This window comes from Onthophagus taurus, chromosome 8, assembly GCF_036711975.1.
Source record: "Onthophagus taurus isolate NC chromosome 8, IU_Otau_3.0, whole genome shotgun sequence".
Taxonomy (NCBI): domain Eukaryota; kingdom Metazoa; phylum Arthropoda; class Insecta; order Coleoptera; family Scarabaeidae; genus Onthophagus; species Onthophagus taurus.
In genome coordinates, this window is record NC_091973.1 from 820,439 (window position 1) to 844,573 (window position 24,135).

Sequence of the window (24,135 nt, forward strand, 5' to 3'; positions counted from 1 at the left end):
TTAAACGATTAAACAGAGAAAAAGATTCGCATCAAAGTATCTAACATCCGTTTATAATCCACAATACTACGTTTAGATGGCGCCACCAATAAAGAAAACAATTGCTCTAAAATCAATTTTTTTAACATAAATGTATATAAATTTGTTACTATATCTCTCACTCCGGATCAATAAATTAATGGGTATTTAAACTAAAATTATTATATATAATTAAAAGTGTGCTTGATTTTAGCTGTCACAGATATCTTGATTATTGACAAAATCTTGCTCCACGCTTAGTATTTTATTATCTGCCATATTTAAAAAAAAAATTAAGCATCAAATGTGTTACATTACATAAATTTGTACCAACTTTGTACGGCGACCTCAAAGATCTATTGTATCCCGATTATCAAATTTCATCATGCAGTCCAATGCTCTTAACGAACATTAATGCCTTGCTCGGTGAAAAGCCATTCAGATCCTTTGGGGAGATAAACTGCGACCCAAAAATTGAGAATCTGATACGATTAACACTTCCCCTTTTGGGCATAAGAACAACTTGGCAAGCGCGATTACCTTCAGGTAATAACACACTTCTAACAGTTACAATCAGTCCACGAGACAAGCTAACAAGATCTTTCTCAGAGCATCAAGAGACTAAATTGTTTTGGAATAAGGAAAGGGCGATTCATCTGGAAAGATTCCTGGATAATCAAAGAACTATGATGTAGATTGATCAAAGAAACAACCGAAGATTTTACGCTGAAATCTTTGAATTTGGGGCAAATTAGAGAATTAAAGGAATCAAACCCGGTAATAAAAAAATAATAGATTACTAATTATATTATTTACAGCATTTATGGTTTTTAGTTAAGCGACATCTATTAGTCGCGATCATAGTTTAATTTCTCATTAAATTTATAAAGAAATATTTTTATAAACAAAGCTCAAAGCAAACATATACACACATAAATTTTATTTAAAATATGACATAGAAAATAATAATAATTTAATATATATAAAATTAATTTTAAATTGATTATTAGAAGTGCCATCTATGAGATAATAACTGAAGTGTAACTTGTCATTTACAGTTATAAGTAAGGTTATAAAGAATATAGAATGTTCACAGTAAAACCAGACAGAAGATGACGCAAAACGTGTGTTAGCAGCCTAAGTAATTTGCCGCACCTTTTGCGCAAATATTTACGATAAGAAAAACGCGATTCTCAGAAAAGTTTTTCCGCCAAAAAAGTGTAGTTACTCATATCAAAGCGCCATGTTCGAATTAACGGTAAATTGTACCCATAAAATTGATTTAAAAAACATGATAGTGAAAGAATAATTAAGTGATAATTAATGGTTTAGAGTTTAAACACTTTAAACTTTAAACCGCGTCCTTTTGTGACGAGTACAATTATTTAAATTGCTGTGAAAATGGCTGGAACTGATCGAGTATCCCTAACTGACGCCCTATCAAATGTTGATGTCCTAGATGAATTGCCTTTACCTGATGAACAACCATGTATTGAAGCTCAACCTTGTTCAGTGGTTTATCAAGCAAATTTTGATACAAATTTTGAAGATAGAAATGGTTTTGTTACTGGGATAGCCAAGTATATAGAGGAAGCAACTGTTCATGCAAGTTTGGTAAGTGATTAATTAGTCTTTAAACCACAACATCTTTATTAAATTAATTTAAGAATGAGCTGTTGGAGGAAGGACAGGAACATGCTGTTATGTTATATACTTGGAGGTGTTGCTCAAGGGCTATACCTCAACCCAAATCAAACGAACAACCTAATCGAGTTGAAATTTATGAGAAAACAGTTGAGGTTCTTGGCCCCGAAGTCAATAAATTGCTTAATTTTATGTATTTCCAGGTGAGTTTGTGTTTAAAAATTTTGTTATTCACATTAGGAATTTAAAATTTGAAAAATTTCTGAACAAAGAATTCATTTGTAATCATTTTAGAAAGTTTTTTAAGAAAATTTTAAATAATTAATATCAAGTTTTAATGATTAAGCTGTCATCTTCAGGAAAAAAATATAAAATAATACTCCAATGAGAATAATATTGGCATTCTTACATAGGCTTGATGTTGGCCAAGGAAAATTGATGCTCTTTATAATGGCTTATTAATTAAAAAATGTTTTTAAGTTCTTGTAATTTATTGTCATGGAACTAGACATGAAGCAATTTTGATTTTTTATGCAATAATCTGTTTACAAGCACTAATTGCTGATGCGTCAAGCTTTGGCTTTTTCTGAAACGCAGATTTAGTGTTGGTGTTAAGGACTGTGTAGCCTGCTTTGGTAGCTAGCTAAATAATCCGCCATCCTCTAGATCAGGATTTAGAAACCAGGGGGCGTAGAGAGATGTCCAGAAGGGGAAATACATTATTAAATTTCCTACAAAAAATGTATATTATTTCTTATATCAATTTATTTTGATCTCGGTCGACTTCGAAGACGTCGGCCGCCATAAGTATTATTGACTCGACGAAAAAAGCGTGGGAAATCCTGCTCTTGACTTAGTTTTGTTAATTTTCATGTGTCTCTAGTTCATGTAGCGTACGTAGTGATATGTCCGTGATTTATTGAGGCGGAATTCTGATAAGGTTTCAAATTACTTCAAAGCAAATTATTGCTTTTACCGAAAAATGTTTCGGATAAATTTGTTTAAAATGTGATTTAGAATAAATTATTTTAATAAAAAATTTTGATATCTACAGTGTCGCTGGATACTGATATAAAATGGATTGTATCCAAATTTTTTATAAACAATATTTATTTAAAATTGAATTACAAAGAACTTTTATTAAGAATTTTTTTTTAAATGGCGCAATTTTAATTTCCCTCTGAACTAATGCATACCAAATTATACAATAACATAATAAAACACCTGAGGATGGCAGAAAAATTTACCACAACCCGAATTAGTATTAATAAAAAAATGTCATTCAATTATTTTTTAGCGCAAAGCTATTGAACGATTCTCACAAGAAGTAAAACGATTATGTCACGCTGAAAAACGTAAAGATTTTGTATCAGAAGCGTATTTATTGACTCTTGGAAAATTCATAAACATGTTCGCGGTATTGGACGAATTAAAAAATATGAAATCAAGTGTAAAAAACGATTACTCCACTTACCGCAGAGCTGCGCAATTTTTAAAAGTAATGTCGGACTCTCAAACGTTACAAGAATCCCAAAATCTGTCGATGTTTCTAGCGACGCAGAATAAAATTCGAGATACGGTGAAAGAAAATTTAGAAAAAGTACCCGGTTACGAAGAGTTATTGGCGGACGTCGTAAATATTTGCGTGCAAATGTTTGAAATGAAAATGTACTTAACGCCCGAAGAGAAACACATGCTTGTTAAAGTAATGGGATTTGGGTTGTTTTTGATGGACTCGGAATTATGTAACATCAATAAGTTGGATCAAAAAAAGAAATTAAAACTTGATAAAATCGATAAAATTTTTAAAAATTTGGAAGTTGTACCGTTATTCGGTGATATGCAAATAGCTCCATTTAATTATATCAAACGTAGTAAACATTTTGACCCAAGCAAATGGCCGTTATCATACTCAAATACGCCGTCGCCACAAGCCGATTTAATGGTACATCTTCCTCAAGTCCGCGAAGAACATGTTAAATATATCAGTGAACTCGCAAGATATAGCAACGAAGTCACCACAACATACAAAGAAAGCGGAAGCGATGATGAAAATCGCGAAACCGCCGATTTAGCTTTAACAGGTCTTCAATTATTATCCGAATGGACAAGTGTGGTTACAGAATTATACTCTTGGAAACTTTTACACCCCACCGATCACCATCAAAACAAAGAATGCCCCGTCGAAGCTGAAGAATACGAACGAGCAACCCGATACAATTACAGCGACGAAGAAAAATTGGCTCTGATTGAAGTAATTGCAATGATTAAAGGTCTTCAAGTATTAATGGCACGAATGGAGACCGTTTTTACGGACGCCATTAGAAGGAATATTTACGCGGAACTTCAAGATTTCGTTCAGTTGGGATTGAGGGAACCTTTGAGGAAGGCTATCAAAAATAAGAAAGATTTGATAAGGTGTATTATTACGTCTGTTAGGGAGAGTTGTGCGGATTGGCAACGTGGCATGGATCCATCTTTAGATCCAGCTTTAAAAGGAAAGAAAGATCCTGATAATGGGTTTAGTATCAAAGTAGCGCGAAGAACTGTAGGTAAGAAAAAATTTATTTATTAACAAAATGTTATGGTTCGTTTGATAAATATTATTTGAGCTAATAAGATAATATTTGCATCCGGTTTGTGAACGTAAAAAGATCGACTCATAGTTCTACAAAAAAAATGAGTCATGTTATGATTATTTATCAATTTTCATCACTAATTTATTTGTATACATTAATTAAAATCTTATATTAGGTCCATCATCAACTCAACTTTACATGGTTCGAACGATGTTGGAATCATTAATAGCTGATAAATCGGGCGGAAAGAAAACACTTCGGAAAGACATAGACGGACAGTACCTGATGCAAATCGACCAATTTCATAAGACATCATTCTATTGGAATTATCTGCTCAATTTCAGCGAATCTTTACAGAAATGTTGCGATCTATCGCAATTGTGGTATCGCGAATTTTATTTAGAAATGACGATGGCAAGGCGAATAAACGTAAGTATTTTTTAAGCGCCTTTAAAAAAAAAATTAAACGTTATTTAATTCAGAAATGTACGGTTAAACATAACCACAACGAAGAATGCAACGATTTGATAACGATGGAAAAAAGAATACAATTTCCAATAGATATGTCAATGCCGTGGATTTTAACTGATCATATATTAAAAACCAAAGAACCGTCAATGATGGAATACGTACTTTATCCGTTAGATCTTTACAATGATAGCGCTTTGTACGCTTTAACGATATTTCGAAAACAATTTTTATACGATGAGGTCGAAGCGGAAGTAAATTTATGTTTCGATCAGTTTGTTTATAAACTAAGCGAACAAATTTTTGCTTATTACAAACAATTGGCTGCGAGTATTTTCTTGGATAAACGATTTCGAATGGAATGCGCCGCCTTAGGGGCTTACATGTTACCATATCCGCGAGCGAATCGTTACGAAACGCTATTAAAACAACGTCACGTGCAATTATTAGGTCGATCAATTGATTTAAATAAATTAATCACACAAAGAATTAACGCGGATATGCAAAAATCATTAGATTTTGCTATAAGCAAATTCGAAGCTGGCGATATAACAGGAATAATGGAACTGGACGGATTGTTACAAGTAAATCGTCTTTGCCATAAATTATTAAGTAAATGGTTGGCGTTGGATGATTTCGATTGCATGTTTCGCGAAGCGAATCACAACGTTTTAGCTCCATATGGGCGCATAACATTGCATGTATTTTGGGAGTTAAACTATGATTTCTTGCCTAATTATGTTTATAACGCAGCTACAAATCGTTTTACAAAGTATAAAGGTCAAATTACATTTTCCGGGCCGATACAACGAGATAAACCACCACAAATTTCCCATAATTATATTTGGGGTACGAAATTTTTAAATATCGCGTACACAACTCAATATCAACAATATAGTGGGTTTGTTGGACCTCAACATTTCCATACAATGTGCAAACTGTTGGGTTATCAAGGAATCGCCGTCGTTATGGAAGAACTATTAAAAATCGTTAAAAGTTTAATTCAAGGAAATATTTTACAATTCACAAAGACCTTAATGAATGCAATGCCACAAGGCTGTAAATTACCCAGATACGAATATGGGTCACCCGGTATTTTAGGTTATTATCATGCTTATTTAACTGATATCGTTCAATATCCAGATGCAAGAACGGAATTCTTCCATAATTTCCGAGAATTTGGAAACACAATCTTGTTTTGTTTGTTAATGGAACAAGCTTTGTCACAAGAAGAAGTTTGCGATTTATTACAAGCGGCACCGTTTCAAAATATCTTACCTCGGCCTTTTTGTAAGGAAGGGGAAAAGCCGGAAACCAAACAAAAACGATTAGAACAAAAATATGCCGCATTGCAAATTGTTACGAATATCGAAAAATTAGGAACAGCAAAAGTAAATATATCATTTTTTTATTATTTTAATTAGATATATTAAATAAAATATATTTCAGCAAGCAATGATTGCGCGCGAAGGTGATTTATTAACAAGAGAACGCCTTTGTTGTGGTTTATCAATATTTGAGGTCGTTCTAAATCGATTACGAAGCTTTTTAGACGATCCGATTTGGGTGGGACCGCCCGCTAAAAATGGTGTTATGAACATTGATGAGTGTACGGAATTCCATAGGTTATGGTCCGCTTTACAATTTGTTTATTGCATTCCAGTAACAGAAACTGAGTTTACAGTCGAGTAAGTCTAACAAAATCTTTTAAATCCACAATTCTAATTTATTTTTATAGGGAATTATTTGGTGAAGGCCTTCATTGGGCTGGTTGTACAATGATTGTACTCTTGGGTCAACAAAGACGATTCGAAGCGCTCGATTTTTGTTATCACATTTTACGCGTACAAAGAGTTGATATGAAAGATGAAATAGTTAAAGGAATTGTAAGTGTTTTTGATTTTTTTTAATCGACGGAGTTAATTATTTTTATTTTAGAGTTTGAAACGTATGGTGGATCGCATAAGAAGATTTCAAGTGTTGAACTCTCAGATATTCGCAATTTTAAATAAATTTTTAAAGGCGAATGAAAGCGAGGACGTTTCCGTCGAGCACGTGCGGTGTTTTCCACCTCCAGTACATCAAGGCGTATCTAATCAACAACAACATTATTACGCACCAGAACAATTAAGACATTAACAGTGACTAAATAACATTAAGTGAACTGAATCCCTGAATAATTTTTTTTAAGTGCAACCCGCTTGTAGATCAGAAATAATGTATCTTATGATGTATTTATGACTATTAGTTTATTTATATTTTACGTATATTCGTCATTTGTATCAATATTATATCTTATATAATAAAAAATATTAAATACATTACATAGAAATAACATTTACTCTGGTTACATGAAATAACTTGATAAATATTGACATAATTGGTTAAATTGTGGAAAGTGAAGGAAATTTTGTTGCAATTTCTGATGATAGAGAAAAAAAATATTTGTTATTAAAAATATAAGAGCAAAAATGTATTCCTTCGCCCTTTAATACAAATCTGGGAGTGTACTAGACAGTCTAGTCGAATTATTTAAGGTAGTTCCAGTGAGTGTTGAGCGATTATATTGTGTTAGTGAGCGAAACAAAGCCTGTAAGGAGAAGGAAGACGTGTACGATGGTGGAGTCAGAGTTTAAGTGAATAAAGGAATGAGTATTATTATTGTGTAATGAAATAAAACAAAAAAAACAAATACGATTCGATTTGAAGTTTATTTTTATAGATTAAATACAGTATATATAATTATTAATAAGAAAAAAAACGAGCGCTGTAACGAATATTATATAATGAGAAAGGACAAATTCGATGAAGCGCTCGATTAATGTTATACGGCTAGGGAAACGTATTTAACTTATGTTACGCTCACTATGTTCGATAAGGCAAGGTCTTCATAAACATAGTTATTTTTTTTAGGTATTTGTTACCTTTATCACCTAAATGTTACGGTGTTCGGATTTTTTGAACGGTTATATACCATTGGTGTTTTTTCCCTTTTTATAAGTTGTTGTTGTGTATTTTTTTTTTGTTATAAAACGACACGGTAACAAATTACGAACTTTTGCTCCTTACGATCACAAGAAGTACGGTTCAGTCTGAATTAAAATTAACAAAACCAAAAAATTTTGAGAAACAAAAACAATAAAAGCTCTCAGACACCCTGTGAAAATCTATTTTCCTATTTTTTGTTTTTTTTTTCAGTCTCGTGGTGAATTGTATACAAAAAATTACAGTTAACATTGAAAATGGAGACTTTTTAAAACACGCAAATAACCTGAGAAACTAAAAAAATAAAACATGATTTAAAAATATCTCTTAATTCTCAAATTTAAAGTAAATCTTTGCATACAAAAAATTATTTTGTTAAAAGAGGAACGAAAATTGACACAGATTACGCCAGATAAAGCTGTACGAAAAACATCAAAAGCTTTGAGCTTTTTTCGTATTCCGCAATAAATACCCATTATAAATACGTTTAATATTTGGATATTAAGATTCCAAAAATACAGATTACACAATGATAATAGATAAATATACGTTGTAGATTACGATTGTTCGAGTAAAAACTGGTCGATATTTTAAGGGAGAAAAATTGCGGGAGAAATAAAACCCTCTCTGGTTAACGGTTCTTACTAAATCACATGGATCACATGAATGTAAAAAATATACGAGCCGCAAAGTTATTGCAGCATACACGATAAGATTAAAAAGCACCATCTATATCGATTAAAAAGTCGTTGTGCAAAAAAGCTCTGGCGAAGGAAATTTTAATAATCGAAGAACATCGTCTGTACTTGGATGTAAAAACGATATGTACACCAGTGGATACATAATATTACGTGATCAATAAAATAAAATTTTTAATGCATTCATTTTTTTGTCCTAAAATATTTTATTTTATTGTGCACATTCCATATTATTTATTATGGCACAATTTGAAGTTGTACGTGTTTTTTTTTCTTAATTGATTAGAAATATTTTTAGTGAAAATGTGAAATAAATTGTAAAGAGTGTGATCAAAAAAATCAATCCCGAAAATTAACAATAAAATAATAATTACCATTTTCGGTATAAACACGTTCCTTAAATATATTAAAAAACTTCTTAAAATACCATAAAAAAATAGTCGCCAAATTCTCAGTTGAAGAGAAATTTCGGACTTTTTCCCTTCATTTTTGTTTGAGTGGATTATTATTGTCTACGGGAAAATTCGTTCCGCACCTCATCTCTTTTAATTTTTTTTTTAATCTTAAGTGGAAACATCTCCTTGGTCCTTTGATAAATCTGTTGGTATCTGAGCGGGTAAAGGAACCGAAAACATCGGTTTTTTGAGCACCGGAGGTTTCACTTTAATTTGCGGCTTAAATGTAGTGGTTGTCGCGTTCGAAATTGTCGCATATTTCCGATCGGGAATCGGACTGGTTATGGCCACTAAATCGGAAACTTGTTTTGTAACATCGCCCGAATCGATTCGAACTTTAGTATTTTTCTTAACAGTTAATTGATTTTGTTTAGCAAATCTCTCAGCAGCCGTGGTCATATCTGGACTTTCCGGATTATCTAAAATCTTTGTTTCTTCTTCCCCATGATCCGAATACAAACTCATCGATTTTTTAACCATTTCTTTTGGACCGGAATTTCCTACTAAAGGTAAATCCATAACAAGATCTGGAGTATAATTTTGCCTTTGCATCCAATTTTCTGAGTTTCGATTTGCTTTTAAGGTATGTGATATTTTGATATGGGATTGCGAGTTTGCCCGGCGTTGCCATTGTTCGCGGTTTTGGCTAAAATCGACGTTTGATTCGTCGATTTCGGCTGGCTCTTGACTTTTTTTGCGTATTTCTACGGGTGATCCGTGTTGGGTATCAACGGTATCAACGCTGTTTGATGAATCTTGACAATTTTTATTTAGCGATAAAGACGAACCGTTTATTATGATGTTTTGGGAGGTTTGGTTGATGTTTATGGTTGTTCTGTGTGATATCGTGTCGTCTTGTAATGATGTCCCATCCAATGATTTATTACGTTTATGTCCGATTAATTTCTGTAACAAAGAAAAGAATATTTGTTGCAGAAATTTTGGTTTTCTTGTTAATGGGGTGGTTTAACATTTATTTATTTTTTTCCTTGTACTTACAATGACTTTTATTTATTATATATTTTATTTCAAAGAAAAAACATTCTTTCTATGGGTTTACTTAAAAAAGAGACCATGAAAGATATGTTAGGATGTTAGTATAAAAATTGAACAAAAAGGAAAAACAAAAAATAGTAAGAAATAGAAGAGATCATGCAAAAAAATAAATAAAACGAGACACGTAACCAAAAATAATTAATTTAGTTTTTTTACTTTTTACCCAACATGCGTATAGATGTGCTCACCTTTTTAAATAACGTAGACTTGGAACGGTTTTCTAGCAAATGTACTATATGAAATCAATAAAAAAAATAATAGTGAAAAATTCAAAAAAATATCTCTACACAACTGGTTACTTAAAAGTCTGCCCGCGGTTTTATTGCATCTTAATTTATAGCAATAAAACCGCGTGTGTAACGACATGCTGAAACGACACAGGAGGAACAGAAATCAACAAAAAAATAAATCACAGATCAGAAATTAGATACATGAAAAAAAATCGGGTTTTTTATTTGTTAAAATAATTAAAATATAACGCTACATTGCGCAAAACAAGCACGTTCATGCACGTTTCACCTTTTACTTATCTTTAATAAAAGTAACACATACATCTTCGTCACGGTCTCGTAAAATAAATATCAATCGAAAAAAAATAAATTTAAAACAAAAAAAAATACCTGCACCACCATACAACGTCGCGGACGTCGTTTTATTTAAAACAACGGAAAAAAATATACTCAACGAGAAAAATGAAAACAAAAAAACGGAACACAAATTTTTACATTAAAAGCAAACATATATTCATGCAGTTACCATGCAATAATTTTTTAAAAGTACACGTGGCAAAGTGAAATCACTTTTTTTCTATATGGAGCACTTCCATATCAAACAAAAATTAAAGGATTAATAAAAATAAATATTTGAGTTGATATAATGAGATGTTAGGAACCTTAAAAAGATATCAAAAAAGAGTTACCCTTTAATATTACTGTGATGTTATTGATTTTTTTATTTAAAAAAATTTACTACGTTTATATCTTTAATTCTAATCTATTCTTATATATATTAAAGAACCTACGATTGTGTTATTGACACATTTCTCTATCTCTATCGTCATTATAAAGTCAATAAGAGAGTAAAACACCGAAAATTTAGGTGATATTAATGCGGACATAAAGAGTCATTACATTTTAATAAGAGTTTTAGAATATGTCAATGAGAGTCACATTCTGATATAGTAAGAGGTGAAATAAAAGACCCTAAAAAGGGTCACAATGGGGTTGAAATTTCATTATTTTCAAAGTAAGTCATTACATAGAAGCTTTTCCATACATACACTGCCAAAAAATTCTTTATAATATCTAATTGAAGACTTTATTAGACTTCTTTATCTAATTAAACATCACTGCAACAAAAAAAAAGTATAAAGTTCTAAGAAAATAGCACTTTTATATATAATTTGTTTCTATCACACTGATTTCACAAATCATTTCAAAAATAAGAATCTGAATAGAAATTCCGAAATAAACGTAGTAATAAAAAAAATTATTAATGATCTATAAAATAACTGTAAAGATATAAAAATGGTGTATTAAAGGGGTTAAAATTGTTGTAGAGAACAAAAATGTTTGAAAAAATTTGGCTAATTTGATATGGAAAGCCTAGAAGAGAGGCTTTTTCTGTATGCTCAAGCTCCTAATTAATTAACTTAATAAAAAAAATTTAAAAAGAAAAACAAAATAAAATCACTAATAAAAGCACAGCGATCAATAATAATAAAGAAATTCTATTTACACATAAAAGCAGAATTAGAATTATTCCTAAATTTTTTTTGATTTAAATGTTAATTTCTTTATTACTACGAATCAAAACTAAAATAATTTTTTTTAATTGAAAAAAAAAAATAGAACGGAAAAAAAATTGCAAACTCGAACATTTTTTTTTAGACTGTCGTTTCGAGTACCTCTCTAGACTGATTCATAAGCACTGTAGAACTGTTAGTCTCTTCGTTCATGTTAGGCACAGCCGTCCAAGTCATTGGTGCGCATTGAACTAATGGCGAATTCGTTGCCGACATTGAACTCTCGGACAGCATCGAATCGTTCGAACTAGACGCTCTGCGTCTTATCGATTCCTCCGACGAACTCGACTTTAAATTTTCAATTTTTTCACGATCATCATCTCTAAAACAACAAAATATAACTTTAATATACTAAAACCTTGATATAACCGATTAATTTAATTGTTGCGTTATATACTAATTAATTTTTAATATAAGATGATTGTTCAACGTGCAAAAAGAAATTTACGTTAAACTTGAATTTTTAATCATTAAATCTTACTTCATTTTTAGTGATATATATTTATCTGGTATTAATCCTTGATTTCCATTAACAGCACCGCGCCACCAATCATTCGATATTTGCGAATATAAAGTTACCGTGTCACCTTTTTTGAAGGAAAGCTCTCGATCCGAACGCGCTTGAAAATCGAATTGAGCAGTCGCTTCCATGCATTCAGAATCTATGCACAAATAAAATTAAAAAAATAAAAATTATTCTAAAAAGTTAAAATTGATTGTACCATCTTCTGAAGGATAAACTTCCGAATCGATATCTTCATGGCCTTGCTCAGAGGGTGAATCACCAACATCACTAAAAAATGAATTAAATAGTGTAAATAACCTCGTATTTATACAAAACTTACTGATCATCCGGTTCAAGCGAAATGTATTTTTCATAAACCACACCGCCATCGTTAGGGAAAATAGAATCATTGTATTTAATAATATTTTTAATAAGCTCATTAACTTGGTTCTGATATTGAACCTGGTCTTTATCGTCTGGGACGGGCACCAACGTCGGGCCAAAACAAATCGCTAAATTGTAAGGATCCATCATGTTTTCATCAGAAAATTCTGATAAACTATAAAAAAAATTTAATAAAACTTTCACCAAAAAAATTAATCTTATAACTCACTGATTTAAAAATGCAAAAAGATAACGCATCACAACCACAACAGGTCTGGGAAGTCGGAAAATTAACTCACGTATTTTCGTTATAAATTCACGTTTCGATTCGAGTTCTAAAAAAATGAGATCATCAAATAATGTCTAAAAAGTGAAATAAAAATCTTACGTGCTAGTTCCATAAAACGTTCGAAGTAAATAATAGGGAAAAGCGGTTCTCTTAATTCACGTAAATAAAGTTTTAAAACACCCGCGACGCTGTTAATATCGGAAGAATCGGTCATTTCGGCTAAAGGATCTTCGCCTTTCTCAAAAGCCTCCCTAAAATTGTTTATTTCAACCTGCGACCCTGACACTCTAAATATTCCTTGGTGATGTAAACCTTTTATAACAATAAAAAATTATTTTGAATATTTTCTTTATAACAATATTAAAATTTACCGTATAAATTTATCACACGAACACATGATTTAATAATAAGGGGAATTTCTTGATTGGTGGCTTCTAGATACTCCTCAAGTGATCCTCCAAATAATTTTGGTTGACCGCTCATTTGTAGTCGACCAATACGCTTGCGCCGTGGTATCTTTGAAACCGGTTTTAATGTATTTCCAGCTTCGGGAGTTTCGGCTAATAATGTTTGACTTATATATTTTTGCTTAGCATCTAACCTAGCTATTCTAGTAGAACCTAATAAGTATTCACGAAATTTCTAAAAAAAATATGCTTATTAAAGATATAATATCTTGATAATTATTTTACCGTTAAATAAAATTCCTCAGTCTCTTGTCGATCGGCCCTTTGCTTCATCGATAGCGATTCGGGCGGTTTCGTTGCGGGGAGAGCGTTTTCCCCAAAATACTGACTGCAATCGTAGTCCTTAGCGTTTAACATTTCCAACAACGTGCTTTCGGCAGTTTCTAACGTTTTCCAAACTTCGTCAGACTCCGCTCGTAATGTCGTCACACGTTGCTGGAGTTGATTCAGTCTGGTTTCCATCTCCTGGTGAAGTATCTTCTGGATTTCCGGTTCCGGTTGCTGTAAGGTGACACCCTTAAAAGGTCCAGGGTATAGATAATCTATGCTTATACTTACGTCATCTGTTTTTTGGCCTTGGAATTCCAATTTTTTAGGGATCATAAACGCGCTATGATTGTATTCTAGGAATCGTTGCTTATCGGAACCCGAATCTAGTGAGTTGATGCACGTTGAGAGAGTATCCATACCATGTTGCACTGACCTTTGGCGACCTTCTTCAGCGGAAACATGCATAAGTAAAGCTCTAGATATACAATTATGAAACCCAAAGTCCATACACTGAAAATGAATGGTAATTTTAATTGTAGAAAATAATTTGGGGGTTGGTATCTTACGTCGATTAAGTCAGATAAATCATCGACGAAATACTTATGAATAGTAGTGTTGGAGGCTTCCAGGCACAAAATGTATTCATTACGAGCTTTTAGCGCTTTTATTTTAGCATCCGAGCATTTACTAGCACGTTTCGTTACTTCTTTTTCCATGAATTTGTACTTCTTAGACCGTTCGAGCTTATCCTGAGGTAGCGATTGTTTGAGCTTGTTCCGCTGAGTTTCAGCGGCTTTGAGCTTCTCCTCCGCTTGTCGGAGCTCGCCCTGGTAGCTGTGATATGTCTTCATGGTCGTGTGAAGCTCATGTAATACTCTGAGAATTTCTTCGTGCGTTTCGTATCCAATTTCCCTGCACTAAGATTCATACAAAAAGAAAAAAATCGAGTTGACATTTCCTATAAATAGTTATTGAAATTACTCTTTTATATATCCTTTGGACGTCTTCCATAACTTGCGCTAACCTTGAAACTAAGTGAGTGGAGTAGACTTCGGCGAGGGCCACATGGTCACGTGATAAGTTCTTCGTTTGAGTGACCAGCTGTTGCCAACAAGCGTAACTTGAAAATAAAGGCCATTGTTCCCTTCTGAAAGAATATTCCATATAGAAAACGGTTCGAGTGTATGAGAAGGGCTTTTTTATACTTTTGCTTTTGCTCCTTGTGTCGAAGCTGAAGGCTCTTCGCCAGTTTGTCTAAATTCTTTGAATAGTCCAGCTCCAGCTCCCCTCTACGGCGGAAGAAATCTTGTAGCTCGGTCACTAAGGCCACTTGGGCCTCCATGCGCATGTCCAGGCATCGTAGTTGCTCGTTCAACTGAAGCCTAATATCTGAAACGAAGAACGAACCGTCGGTTAGAGTCGTAAAAGGGGGCATTTTAGAGACCACCGCGTGGGTATCACTTGCGAATTGGTATTTCCTGTCCACCCACGTGGAGAAAAGTACAATGTGGGTGAAACAACCGATAAAACATATGCATTTTCAAACCCAACAATTCATAATCAAAATGATTTATATAAAACGACGTTTAGTATAAGGGCTGTTTTGAGCTACTTCATGAAGTTAATAGATTTTAAAACGATCGAATTTGACCCTTAATTAAAACGACCTCCAGGCGTTCGCTACGGGTCGTTGTGTTAGACACTGTCGCGACAGGGCGGTTCAAAACGCTCTCGACAAATCTAGGGTAATGATGAATGAACGTTTTGCAAAAGGTCAATAACATAAACACCGGGCGATATTTACAAATGCTTGAACCACTTGAGTGTGACAAACATGTGGGAAGTGATAACATATAGTTAAAAATATAAAAACATTTACATTTAAAACATGTAGATATATAAGGAAGTTGTGGTTCAATTACACGACGTTTAGAGGTAACGGAGAGACTCGGTAAACTGTTATTTGGTTATTTTTGCGAGGAATTAAATGCCGTTGCGTTCGAAACGAAGACGTTGCGTAACCTGCGAGCCTATAAATTATGCTTATAACAATGAATGAGGAACGAGATTCCGAATAATAAAAGTCGAAATAAATCAATATAAAACGTTCCCGAGCCGGCAAGAGGATGTTCGTCAATTAGTTTTATACTAGCATTATTTCCCCATTACAAAAGGATGTTGGCAATATTACAAGAGATACGGCGCATCCGGAACGGTCAATCTGTTGAATACAAATGATTTTTGAAGCAGCGTACAGTTTACATATCGAATTGTTTCAACGCGCACTTTAAACCATAGATAGACCCAAAAAAATATTACTACACGCTATCTAATTGTAAGAGCAATAACAATTATAGCCAACTAATCCGTTTTCGATTCACGGTTAATCATTGGTTGCACCTCTTTGTCTCGTGAGAAAATAACTACATAAAAACTTCGCTCCCATTGTTGCATTCTACTGCTTTCGCTAACGTTATTAATGGGAGTCTTGTGGAGAAAGCTCAACTAAAACGAGACATTTCAATTTTTCCGCGTTTCAAACATGTTAATTTTTTTTATTAAACCCGCTGTTACAATTCATTTCTGTAGGATCACAATAAAACCATTTGAATTACACATTATAGGTTGGATACAGTTTCAGAGATGTCTCTAATTAATGGCCCTTTATTTTTATTTAATATGCGTCTCACATAACATATTGTTGCAACAAGCTTCACGTTCTAAAGGTGCTTGTTAATCTCGGTATTATAGTCTTATAACGACGATTTTACTGGATGAAGTTGGTAAAATTAAATCGTTTATTTGATATGATCACTTTTAGTCGATTAAAACAATCGTTACGTCACAGTGAATTTCTTGTTAAAAGTTAAACCTTGTCACTTTGTCACCACAGTTCACAAAGGTTTGAACATTGACCGAACGATCCATTTCTATTTTGGTTAACGAATTACTATTCTTACTATGACAGTTGGTTTCTTGTTTATTTATCTTGTCGGTGAGATGAAAACAATCTCATCTGAGAAAAATGATTCAGAAGCCGACGATTATCTTGTATAGGGATGATGTAACACATCGAATCTGTATTTTCATAAAGTAAAATTTAGTTCAAATTTGTGTATTGAGTCATGTTTAAAGTTATAGATTAAAAATAGTAACATTTAAAATGATATGTAAACACTACGTAATAGAGAGCGCAAGAAAATTTGAAGGACATTTTCATTATTGTTAAGTATTCGGGACGTTCTTATAGAAACTTGTACACAGATGGTTGGTTTCGAGAGGACGAATACCATTAAAGTTAAAGTAAAAGATTCTTAGCGATATAGAAAACTTGTTTGGAATTTGTTGGACAGAGGCATAAAAGACGGAAACGGTATTCTACTATGCAGCGATGCGGCGTGATTTAAGCTTTATCTATTTTTACCGGTATCTTGACAGACACATCAAGTTCATTACCAAGGTAGAAAACCCGGCGCAATTAAATCTTTACTTCCAGAACGTCTCTAAACCATCGAGGGTCCCTCTATGATTGGCGTTTCCTTCGACCGCCTCTTAATTTATTAAGAATCTCCACGCTCTAACGGCCGTCATGGCGCAATCGAACGATTCGATTTTCATTTTCCGTTAGATTTAGCCGCTTGGACGGGCCGCGTTACGTGATAAATCACTCAAATTAGATTACGCTAAGCCTCATTTGATTAAGGCGCGCTCTTTCGCGGCTACTAAACTTCATTTAATTAACCATCCCAGCGTTGCATATTGAGAAGACTCTGTCTCATCACGCAAAACCCTTTCTTTCAATTTTATTTCCGCACAGCTGCTCATATCCACATAAGTACATAACCACAACACGAAAGCTTTACAAATACCACTCCATATTAAAAGATACTAAGAAATCTTCGCACAAAGAATTTGTTAATTAATAAAATAATAAAATTTCGAGTCTTTAAGTTTAACTGCAACTTTTCCTAGATTCTTACAGCCGAGGCGCTACATTCTCTGTGCTGAGTTTAGCCAAGGTCAATTTTGGCCGAGGAGCTTGATATGATATTAATTGAACGTCTCGGCCAGATACAACCTCAACTTAATCAGAGGAAGCCATAGTCATTTAGCCGTTGCTCAAATTAGTGTGGATGTGGTATCATTTATGACGCCTCGCCCGCAAGCGACCTCGGCTTAATCAGATAAAATCCTACATTCTCTGTGAAAAATGAAAAATGTAGCCAAAGTCGCTTATAACATGTGTTGTTCAAGTTAGTTAAAAAAATTACTTACAACATTATGAGTTTTACCGCTTTTTGATACAGCAACCAACGCATACCGCAAAACTTAACACATACAAAGCAGTAAACGTGATAAAGTGTAGTTTGGCACTCACAACGTTTCGAAATAACAAGCCTATATACTGTAATAATAATTCTGCGAAATCACACTTCAAAGAGAACTTCATAAGGTGATTTTTTTCATTTCAAATATACCTTTGAGGTAAAAACGGTTTGGGTGTACAAAAACAAGTTATTTAGCAATGTTATTTGATCAAAAATGTTGAGAAGAAAATCATAATAGGATAAAGAGGGAAAGACGGATGAGCTAGAGATATCGATCGCATGCACAAAGAAATCTTAGCGTTAGGGGGCGAGACTATACTTAGACTGGTAGAAAGTCTGAGTCATCGAAATTACATGTGGTGGAGCGCCGGTTGGGGACATTTTTGTAGAAAATGCGCCGCTAAAAATACGTTCCGATCGGGGCGTTAGAAAAACGAAGGTCAAGACTGTTTAGATACAAAACCATCGCAAGGCATGAGGAGCAGGGCGATGACGGCAGCAGCAGCAGGAACGTCGGCCGCGGAATAAATAACAACAAACCGTTATCGACTCCGCGTCCAACTGTTGAGTCGCGAGTGCAGAGTTATCGATCAGAGAGGGTCGCGTCGCGGCGCGGCCGGATCGTGTTTTCCTTTGTTTCGAACCTGGAAAGACGTCTTTCGTCTCGGTGTTGTGAGGATGGATCCACCCGTTCCTTTGCTGGATGATACACTGGAACATCTCCCGGATCTATTCACATATCGTCCGGACGCGATTGACAGTCCGCGGCCGCTCGCGATTTCAACTTTCACTTATTCTCCGTCTGCGTATCTTCAGGCACGTGCAATCGTTTTGCAAGTAACAACAAATTTTACGGCGACCCCTTTTGGACCGTCAGTTTACGCGGCTCGAATCTCTCGTTTGCCCGTACCGTTGTAAGCAAAAGTAAGGTGGAGAACTCCGCGGGTACCCGAAGTGGAGGGACACCAATCGGGCGCCGCCGGCGCATGCGTACCCACAACTCGCCGCAGACTATCAGCTACCCTCTTGATATATACGTACTATATACTAAGGTCACACATAACTATTGTACTTTGCGTTCAAGATAAATATCCTTTATTATTATTATTGTATTAAAAAAAAACAACAAAAAACTTGCCGGAAACCATTACACACTAAATATTATCTTATCTCTATTATTTACACAAATTATTTAATAAAATATTATATATTTCTCTAAATTCATAGAATTTTTCAAATTATTTAATTAGGCAGTTCATTGAAACTCTGTACCATAAATTTTGTTTCATGTTTTAAAACTTTCTATTAAAGCATTTGCAAACTTGGGTCTTGGAATGCTCTCGTGGAATTAATCCAAGTTACGTCATTATGTATTAGGTTGGCATTCATAACTATGTAGGAAGCAGTAAGGTGAAACAATATATTTTAAGAACTAATCGTAATAAAAAAACACTTGGGTCGTAAACGCTTACATTAACGAATTATTACAACTTACTTTTTTGATATGTACTCTCCGAACACGATGCAGATCTATGCAGATATCTTCCCGATCGATACATATCGATACACTCAAATTTAGACCAAGTCATCTTAATTTTTACTTTTAATATATTGTTTTTAGCAGCCGTTCGAAACGCCAACTGAATTCTTTATAGCACCAAAGGTCTATAAATTACCTTTTTATCGTGTAATATCAATTCGAAACCAAGAAATGGTATGCAGCATAGCTAGCGATAATCGCATAATTGCAGTAACAATGAAAATACTTTGCGTTAAATCACCTAATATTTATCTATTAGTACAGCCACACCTTTTAATATTACAAAAATAGTAGTCAAAACAGGTGCGTTGGTTTAAAATATTAACGTATGTGATAAGGTGACAAAAATATAATTGTATCTTCTCGTTATTTATTTCTTCTATGCTCTCTCGTTCAGAATGCTAACAAACGGTACGAGGTTCTTGTAAATTTCTAATAGATTTCTTGCGTCCCGCCGACGAATTTTAAGTGCTGCTGAATATTGCATGACTACTAAATATTTATAATTCGAGGCGGACCGCGAAGGGACGAACAATCAATCTCGATGCTTTTACTCTTTTAAGATTAACCATAAAATAATTGCCCCGTTTCTTACCTTCACCCCCTTCTATTTGTTGAATTTTTTTATACACAGCCTTCATCATCATAAAAACTTAACAAAAATGTCCACCGAATTCACAAAATTAAAACATATTAACTTAATTGCTTTCATTAACGGGGATAATCACAAAATGAACGAATAAAACGCGAACGCAGTCGTCGGTAGAGGAGTACTGGAAGGGAAATTGCCAAGTTCAGGCTAGGACGCGATACTGTTATCACTTTTCCGTATATTTGATTTGGCCGCGTAAATATAAACCTGATAACTCTACACAATGGATAACTATAACAATTTGCGCATATCATATATTCGCGCAGTTTTCTTATCACGTTTCTTGCCGCAGGTTGTTGTTATATATATCGAAGTTCCAAGTACAGAAATCAAGAAAATGATTAAAATGACTCAATGGGTCATTAGCATATTTTTACAACTACCTCATAATATGATTTAACGCGTACATATTACAATATGAAATATCTAAGGAATAGGTGTCGATGACAGAAACCGTATGTATGGTTTGTTTAATATTCAAATTAGATGCGAAAATTTAAGCGCCAGACAAACGAGGTACCAAACCAAATCGGGAACAATCAGTCGTTGAGACTTCGTCGGTAAAGGACTCATTTTTGAATTACCACGTACGAAGGTCGGTGAGGATATTCTCTATATGCACGACGTATTGAATCCGGTGTCGTTTGCTGGGTATTATTAGAATCGAAAGCCTCTCGCTGCGCGTTAAAAAGATAAGTTACGGCCCGGCGTTTAATGAAGGAAGCGGGAGTCAAAATCTGGTATATACATCCTACACCGAGTTTTTACTCGGGACCCGACAGCTGTACTTCCTTTCGGTGTATTTTTAGCTGTTCTTTCCACAACTTCGGCTTCGGTTTCATTGTCCCAACTTCCTGTCTCTATTTATAAGGCTTATCCAAAACGCGATCTTACTCTTGGCCACTATGACCGCGCCTCTAAATATTTCTTATAAACAGAAATCATCATACTTTTGAGTATAAGAAAGAAAAAAAAACATCTTGGGCGATTTCGAAACCGCATCGAATTATCTAGTTAGCGTTGACCTAGTTTTGTTGTGGCCGCTCGAAATCTCTCAAATACACTCAATATATGGTGTACGCAACGTCGCCGTTAATGACAAGTGTCAAATATGGCTTGTCCATAGCCTTGGCCTTAATGTATTAACGTTAAAAATAAACGTATATTAACAAAGAAATTAAATTGAAAATTGATCAATGTCAATATTCGTTTTCGCATTAAAGGATAAAATAACAAAACGGTCCCTCCGATTGTCCCGGACAACGACATAAAATCAATAGGACCGTCTACTATATTCCGAGAATAAAGTCCCTTTTCCGTCGCCACCGCTAATAATAGGTTGGCGTTTTGTTCCGCTACGCCTCTGAAGTTCCGCGATTATGATACGGGCTCTCGGCATCTTGGCTGCGATATGTCACGGTTCATATAACACGTTTCTTGTATCACAATCACCAGACTCTATTAAATTTAAGGATTAAAGTCTCAACTTTGTATGTTGGGGCTGAGTTACTAAGCCGCGAGTACTTGGTAAGTATACTTAAAAAAAAAGTGACTGGCCTCACCTTAAAGGCAGGTGACTCAGATCAATCTCGGAACAAAACCTAACCAACCTTTGTATACAGCGTGTTTCAAAATATTACTTCACAGCGAGTCTTAAAAAAATAAATGTATTTTGGCTGTTAAGAAATTACCATTGAGAAAACCGAATATTTGTTAACAGGTTGTTGCCAGGAATTACAATTCTATCTTAGTCATTAAGTAAGGCTATCTCTCTCTGTCTGGCTTTAATAGCAAACCTATTAATATCTTGAAAAGCGGAAGGTTATATAGTTTTATATATATATTTATATAGAGTATACACTGTGTTTGATTTTAGCTGTCACGGCAGATATCTTGATTATTGTTGGAGATATGACAAAATATTACTACACATTTAATATTCTATTAGCTGGCATATTTGAAACAAAAATTGAGCATCAAATTGTCCAATTTTATTAAAACTATAAAAGAACCTAGTTACAATGATTTATCATATTATTTGTAAATTTACCTACTCAAGTATTGTTCGTGACATAACATGAATTCCATAAATTTCAAGACTTGGTTGCTTAAGCTTGAACTTGGTTGCCAATATTAAGTATGGATGGTAACAATAATCGAGACATCTATTGTGACATTTAAAATTAAACACACTGTATGTTAGCTGGTACTTCATAGTATTCGCAAACACTCATTCTGAGCTGCGCTGATTACGTCTGCTTTAGTTCAAGTACATTTGTTGGTTCAATTTTGTAATGCTTACGGTTGAGGCATCAAACTCAAGTTTCCAGTCTTAATGTTGTTGTTAGTCTGTATCCACTCTCCAAAAAGATAAAATTTGTGTTTGCACGTTTCTGACATCTCTATGAAGATAATATTTGAGTACGAAAACTTTTCTATGCTCTTTAGGAAGAAAAAATTTAAGTATAATAAATTAGGGATTAACAAAGTGACTCATGATCGTTCACAACAATAGATTTGTACGGTGTCACGAGGGTGTGCTAAAATTTCGACGTTCATATTTGGATAGTACAACACAGGTTATTTTATATTACAACCATTTTCTAAAATGGATTTCATTATAACTCAATATTAATTACTTAATGGAGACTGATAGTTAATTATTCATGATCTTGATGGTTATATGAGGGTTGTTATCGATTTTAGTATAGAAAACACGCAATTTCTGTAAATATTATGGGGTGTGTATGTAAGCGGGTATGTGTGTGTGTCATCAATTAGTGGCCGTCCCTTTTTCGTTTTCCTTGGAGGGCAGTTGGGTTCTGGGAATTGAGGGTCTAGTCGGTCGGTATTTTTGAAATTTAATATCTGAAACATGTGGTCTGTGAGAAAAATATGATGATGATCGTAAGATGGGATAGAAATTACGAAAGTGAAACGTTATTGTTTTGGGTTTTTGGATTTATTTTCTCACGTAATAATTATATAAACATTCTCGCGGGGGCCGACATTGTTCGCGTAGATTTTGCATGATAAAAAAAGGCGCGAGTAAACAAATAAAAAGCGTGTTTAATTGAATCCAGATGTTCGCGGAGTTATTTTTAAATATCGAATTGGTAAAAGGGCGAGATTTCTTTTTGTGGTTGGCGCATTGTCCGTAAACGCAGATGCAGGTTTTGTTTACAGAAAGGAGAGGTAAACGGAATTTTCAAAGCCGTACACCTGCCCGGACTTTTTCGATATTTATTGACCTTGATCCGACGTTATACACACACCTCCGATCGGACTATTTGAACAATAAAACACAGAAATATTATTAGTAGCGCTCGCACGGAACGTGCACATTGTGTACGATGTCGAAAATAGTTGTTCGTTTGTTGTTTCTCTAAACTTACTGTTGAAAACCAAAAGTTTCCTCGTCGAACCCAGTCTCTTTATTGGAGATTTCAATTCCTGCTCGTTCTCGTCCATACTCTTTCTTATTCGGCCGATGCACAAGCGAAATCCCGATCACGAACCAATCTAAAACCGTCCGTAAATAAAAATAACTACTTTCACATTTTAATGCCACTGGCTTCGATCACAAAACGGCCCGTTCTAATGCAATTTTCGCGACGTCTAACGATATTCTTCGCTTTCTTACTTTATTTCCTTAATCCTATCACACTATCCAAGCCGATCTAGCGTTGATTTTTACTCGTAAACCAACGCGAACTACGAGAACACTTCCACACGCACCACTTGTATCGCGTTTGTGATGGTTACATAGATGGTTATTTTCAAACTTCGTTTATACTTCCACAACTTTCCTTCAACACGCCAGCGCTACCTACAAATGAAGCTCTCTACTATTACACATTTACCACAACATGTTTTCTACTACACTACTACTTTACCAATGGAACACTACTTTTTCATATTATTATTATTTACTTTTAATTCAATAAATAAATAAATACAGTGACTCCAAAAACTATTCGCTCACCATGCGTA

The 24,135-nt window shown here is 34.2% G+C and overlaps 2 protein-coding genes across 8 annotated transcripts; one reads left to right on the plus strand and one right to left on the minus strand.

Moving 5' to 3' along the window:
* Window positions 1–1,071: 1,071 nt before the first annotated feature.
* Window positions 1,072–7,030, plus strand: LOC111414260 (Cytoplasmic FMR1-interacting protein Sra-1). The gene is made up of 8 exons (XM_023045553.2): window positions 1,072–1,632; window positions 1,686–1,865; window positions 2,960–4,214; window positions 4,417–4,670; window positions 4,724–6,100; window positions 6,159–6,397; window positions 6,448–6,595; window positions 6,648–7,030. The coding sequence occupies exons 1-8, from the start codon at window positions 1,420–1,422 to the stop codon at window positions 6,846–6,848; spliced, it is 3,867 nt and encodes a 1,288-aa protein (XP_022901321.1). The 5' UTR covers window positions 1,072–1,419; the 3' UTR covers window positions 6,849–7,030.
* Window positions 7,031–7,401: 371 nt separating this feature from the next.
* Window positions 7,402–23,896, minus strand: LOC111414261 (SLIT-ROBO Rho GTPase-activating protein 1-like). Of its 7 annotated transcripts, none has more exons than XM_023045556.2 (14): window positions 23,538–23,896; window positions 14,828–15,011; window positions 14,604–14,766; window positions 14,189–14,539; window positions 13,911–14,132; window positions 13,578–13,868; window positions 13,257–13,527; window positions 12,985–13,197; window positions 12,826–12,931; window positions 12,553–12,771; window positions 12,430–12,500; window positions 12,189–12,369; window positions 11,810–12,029; window positions 7,402–9,753 (listed from the first exon to the last, which is right to left on the minus strand). In XM_023045556.2, exons 1-14 carry the CDS (start codon window positions 23,611–23,613, stop codon window positions 8,956–8,958), a joined length of 3,366 nt encoding a protein of 1,121 aa, XP_022901324.1. In that variant the 5' UTR covers window positions 23,614–23,896; the 3' UTR covers window positions 7,402–8,955. The 7 variants fall into 7 exon arrangements, with proteins under 7 accessions (XP_022901324.1, XP_022901325.1, XP_071054634.1 ...); XM_023045557.2 differs by having other exon boundaries at window positions 13,578–13,853; window positions 14,604–14,769; XM_071198533.1 differs by having other exon boundaries at window positions 14,604–14,769.
* Between the last annotated feature and the right edge of the window lie 239 nt (window positions 23,897–24,135).

Bases quoted from the DNA above. Each gene is read 5' to 3' on its own strand.
- LOC111414260 (XM_023045553.2), top strand. From the start codon at position 1,420: ATGGCTGGAACTGATCGAGTATCCCTAACTGACGCCCTATCAAATGTT. The intron at 4,671-4,723 runs GTAAGTATTTTT...TATTTAATTCAG, and splicing joins CGATGGCAAGGCGAATAAAC to AAATGTACGGTTAAACATAA. The intron at 6,596-6,647 runs GTAAGTGTTTTT...TTTTTATTTTAG, and splicing joins ATGAAATAGTTAAAGGAATT to AGTTTGAAACGTATGGTGGA.
- LOC111414261 (XM_071198532.1), bottom strand. From the start codon at position 23,613: ATGGACGAGAACGAGCAGGAATTGAAATCTCCAATAAAGAGACTGGGT. The intron at 14,770-14,827 runs GTATAAAAAAGC...ATATTCTTTCAG, and splicing joins CACAAGGAGCAAAAGCAAAA to AAGGGAACAATGGCCTTTAT. The intron at 12,501-12,552 runs GTAAGTTTTGTA...TTCATTTTTTAG, and splicing joins TCGCTTGAACCGGATGATCA to TGATGTTGGTGATTCACCCT.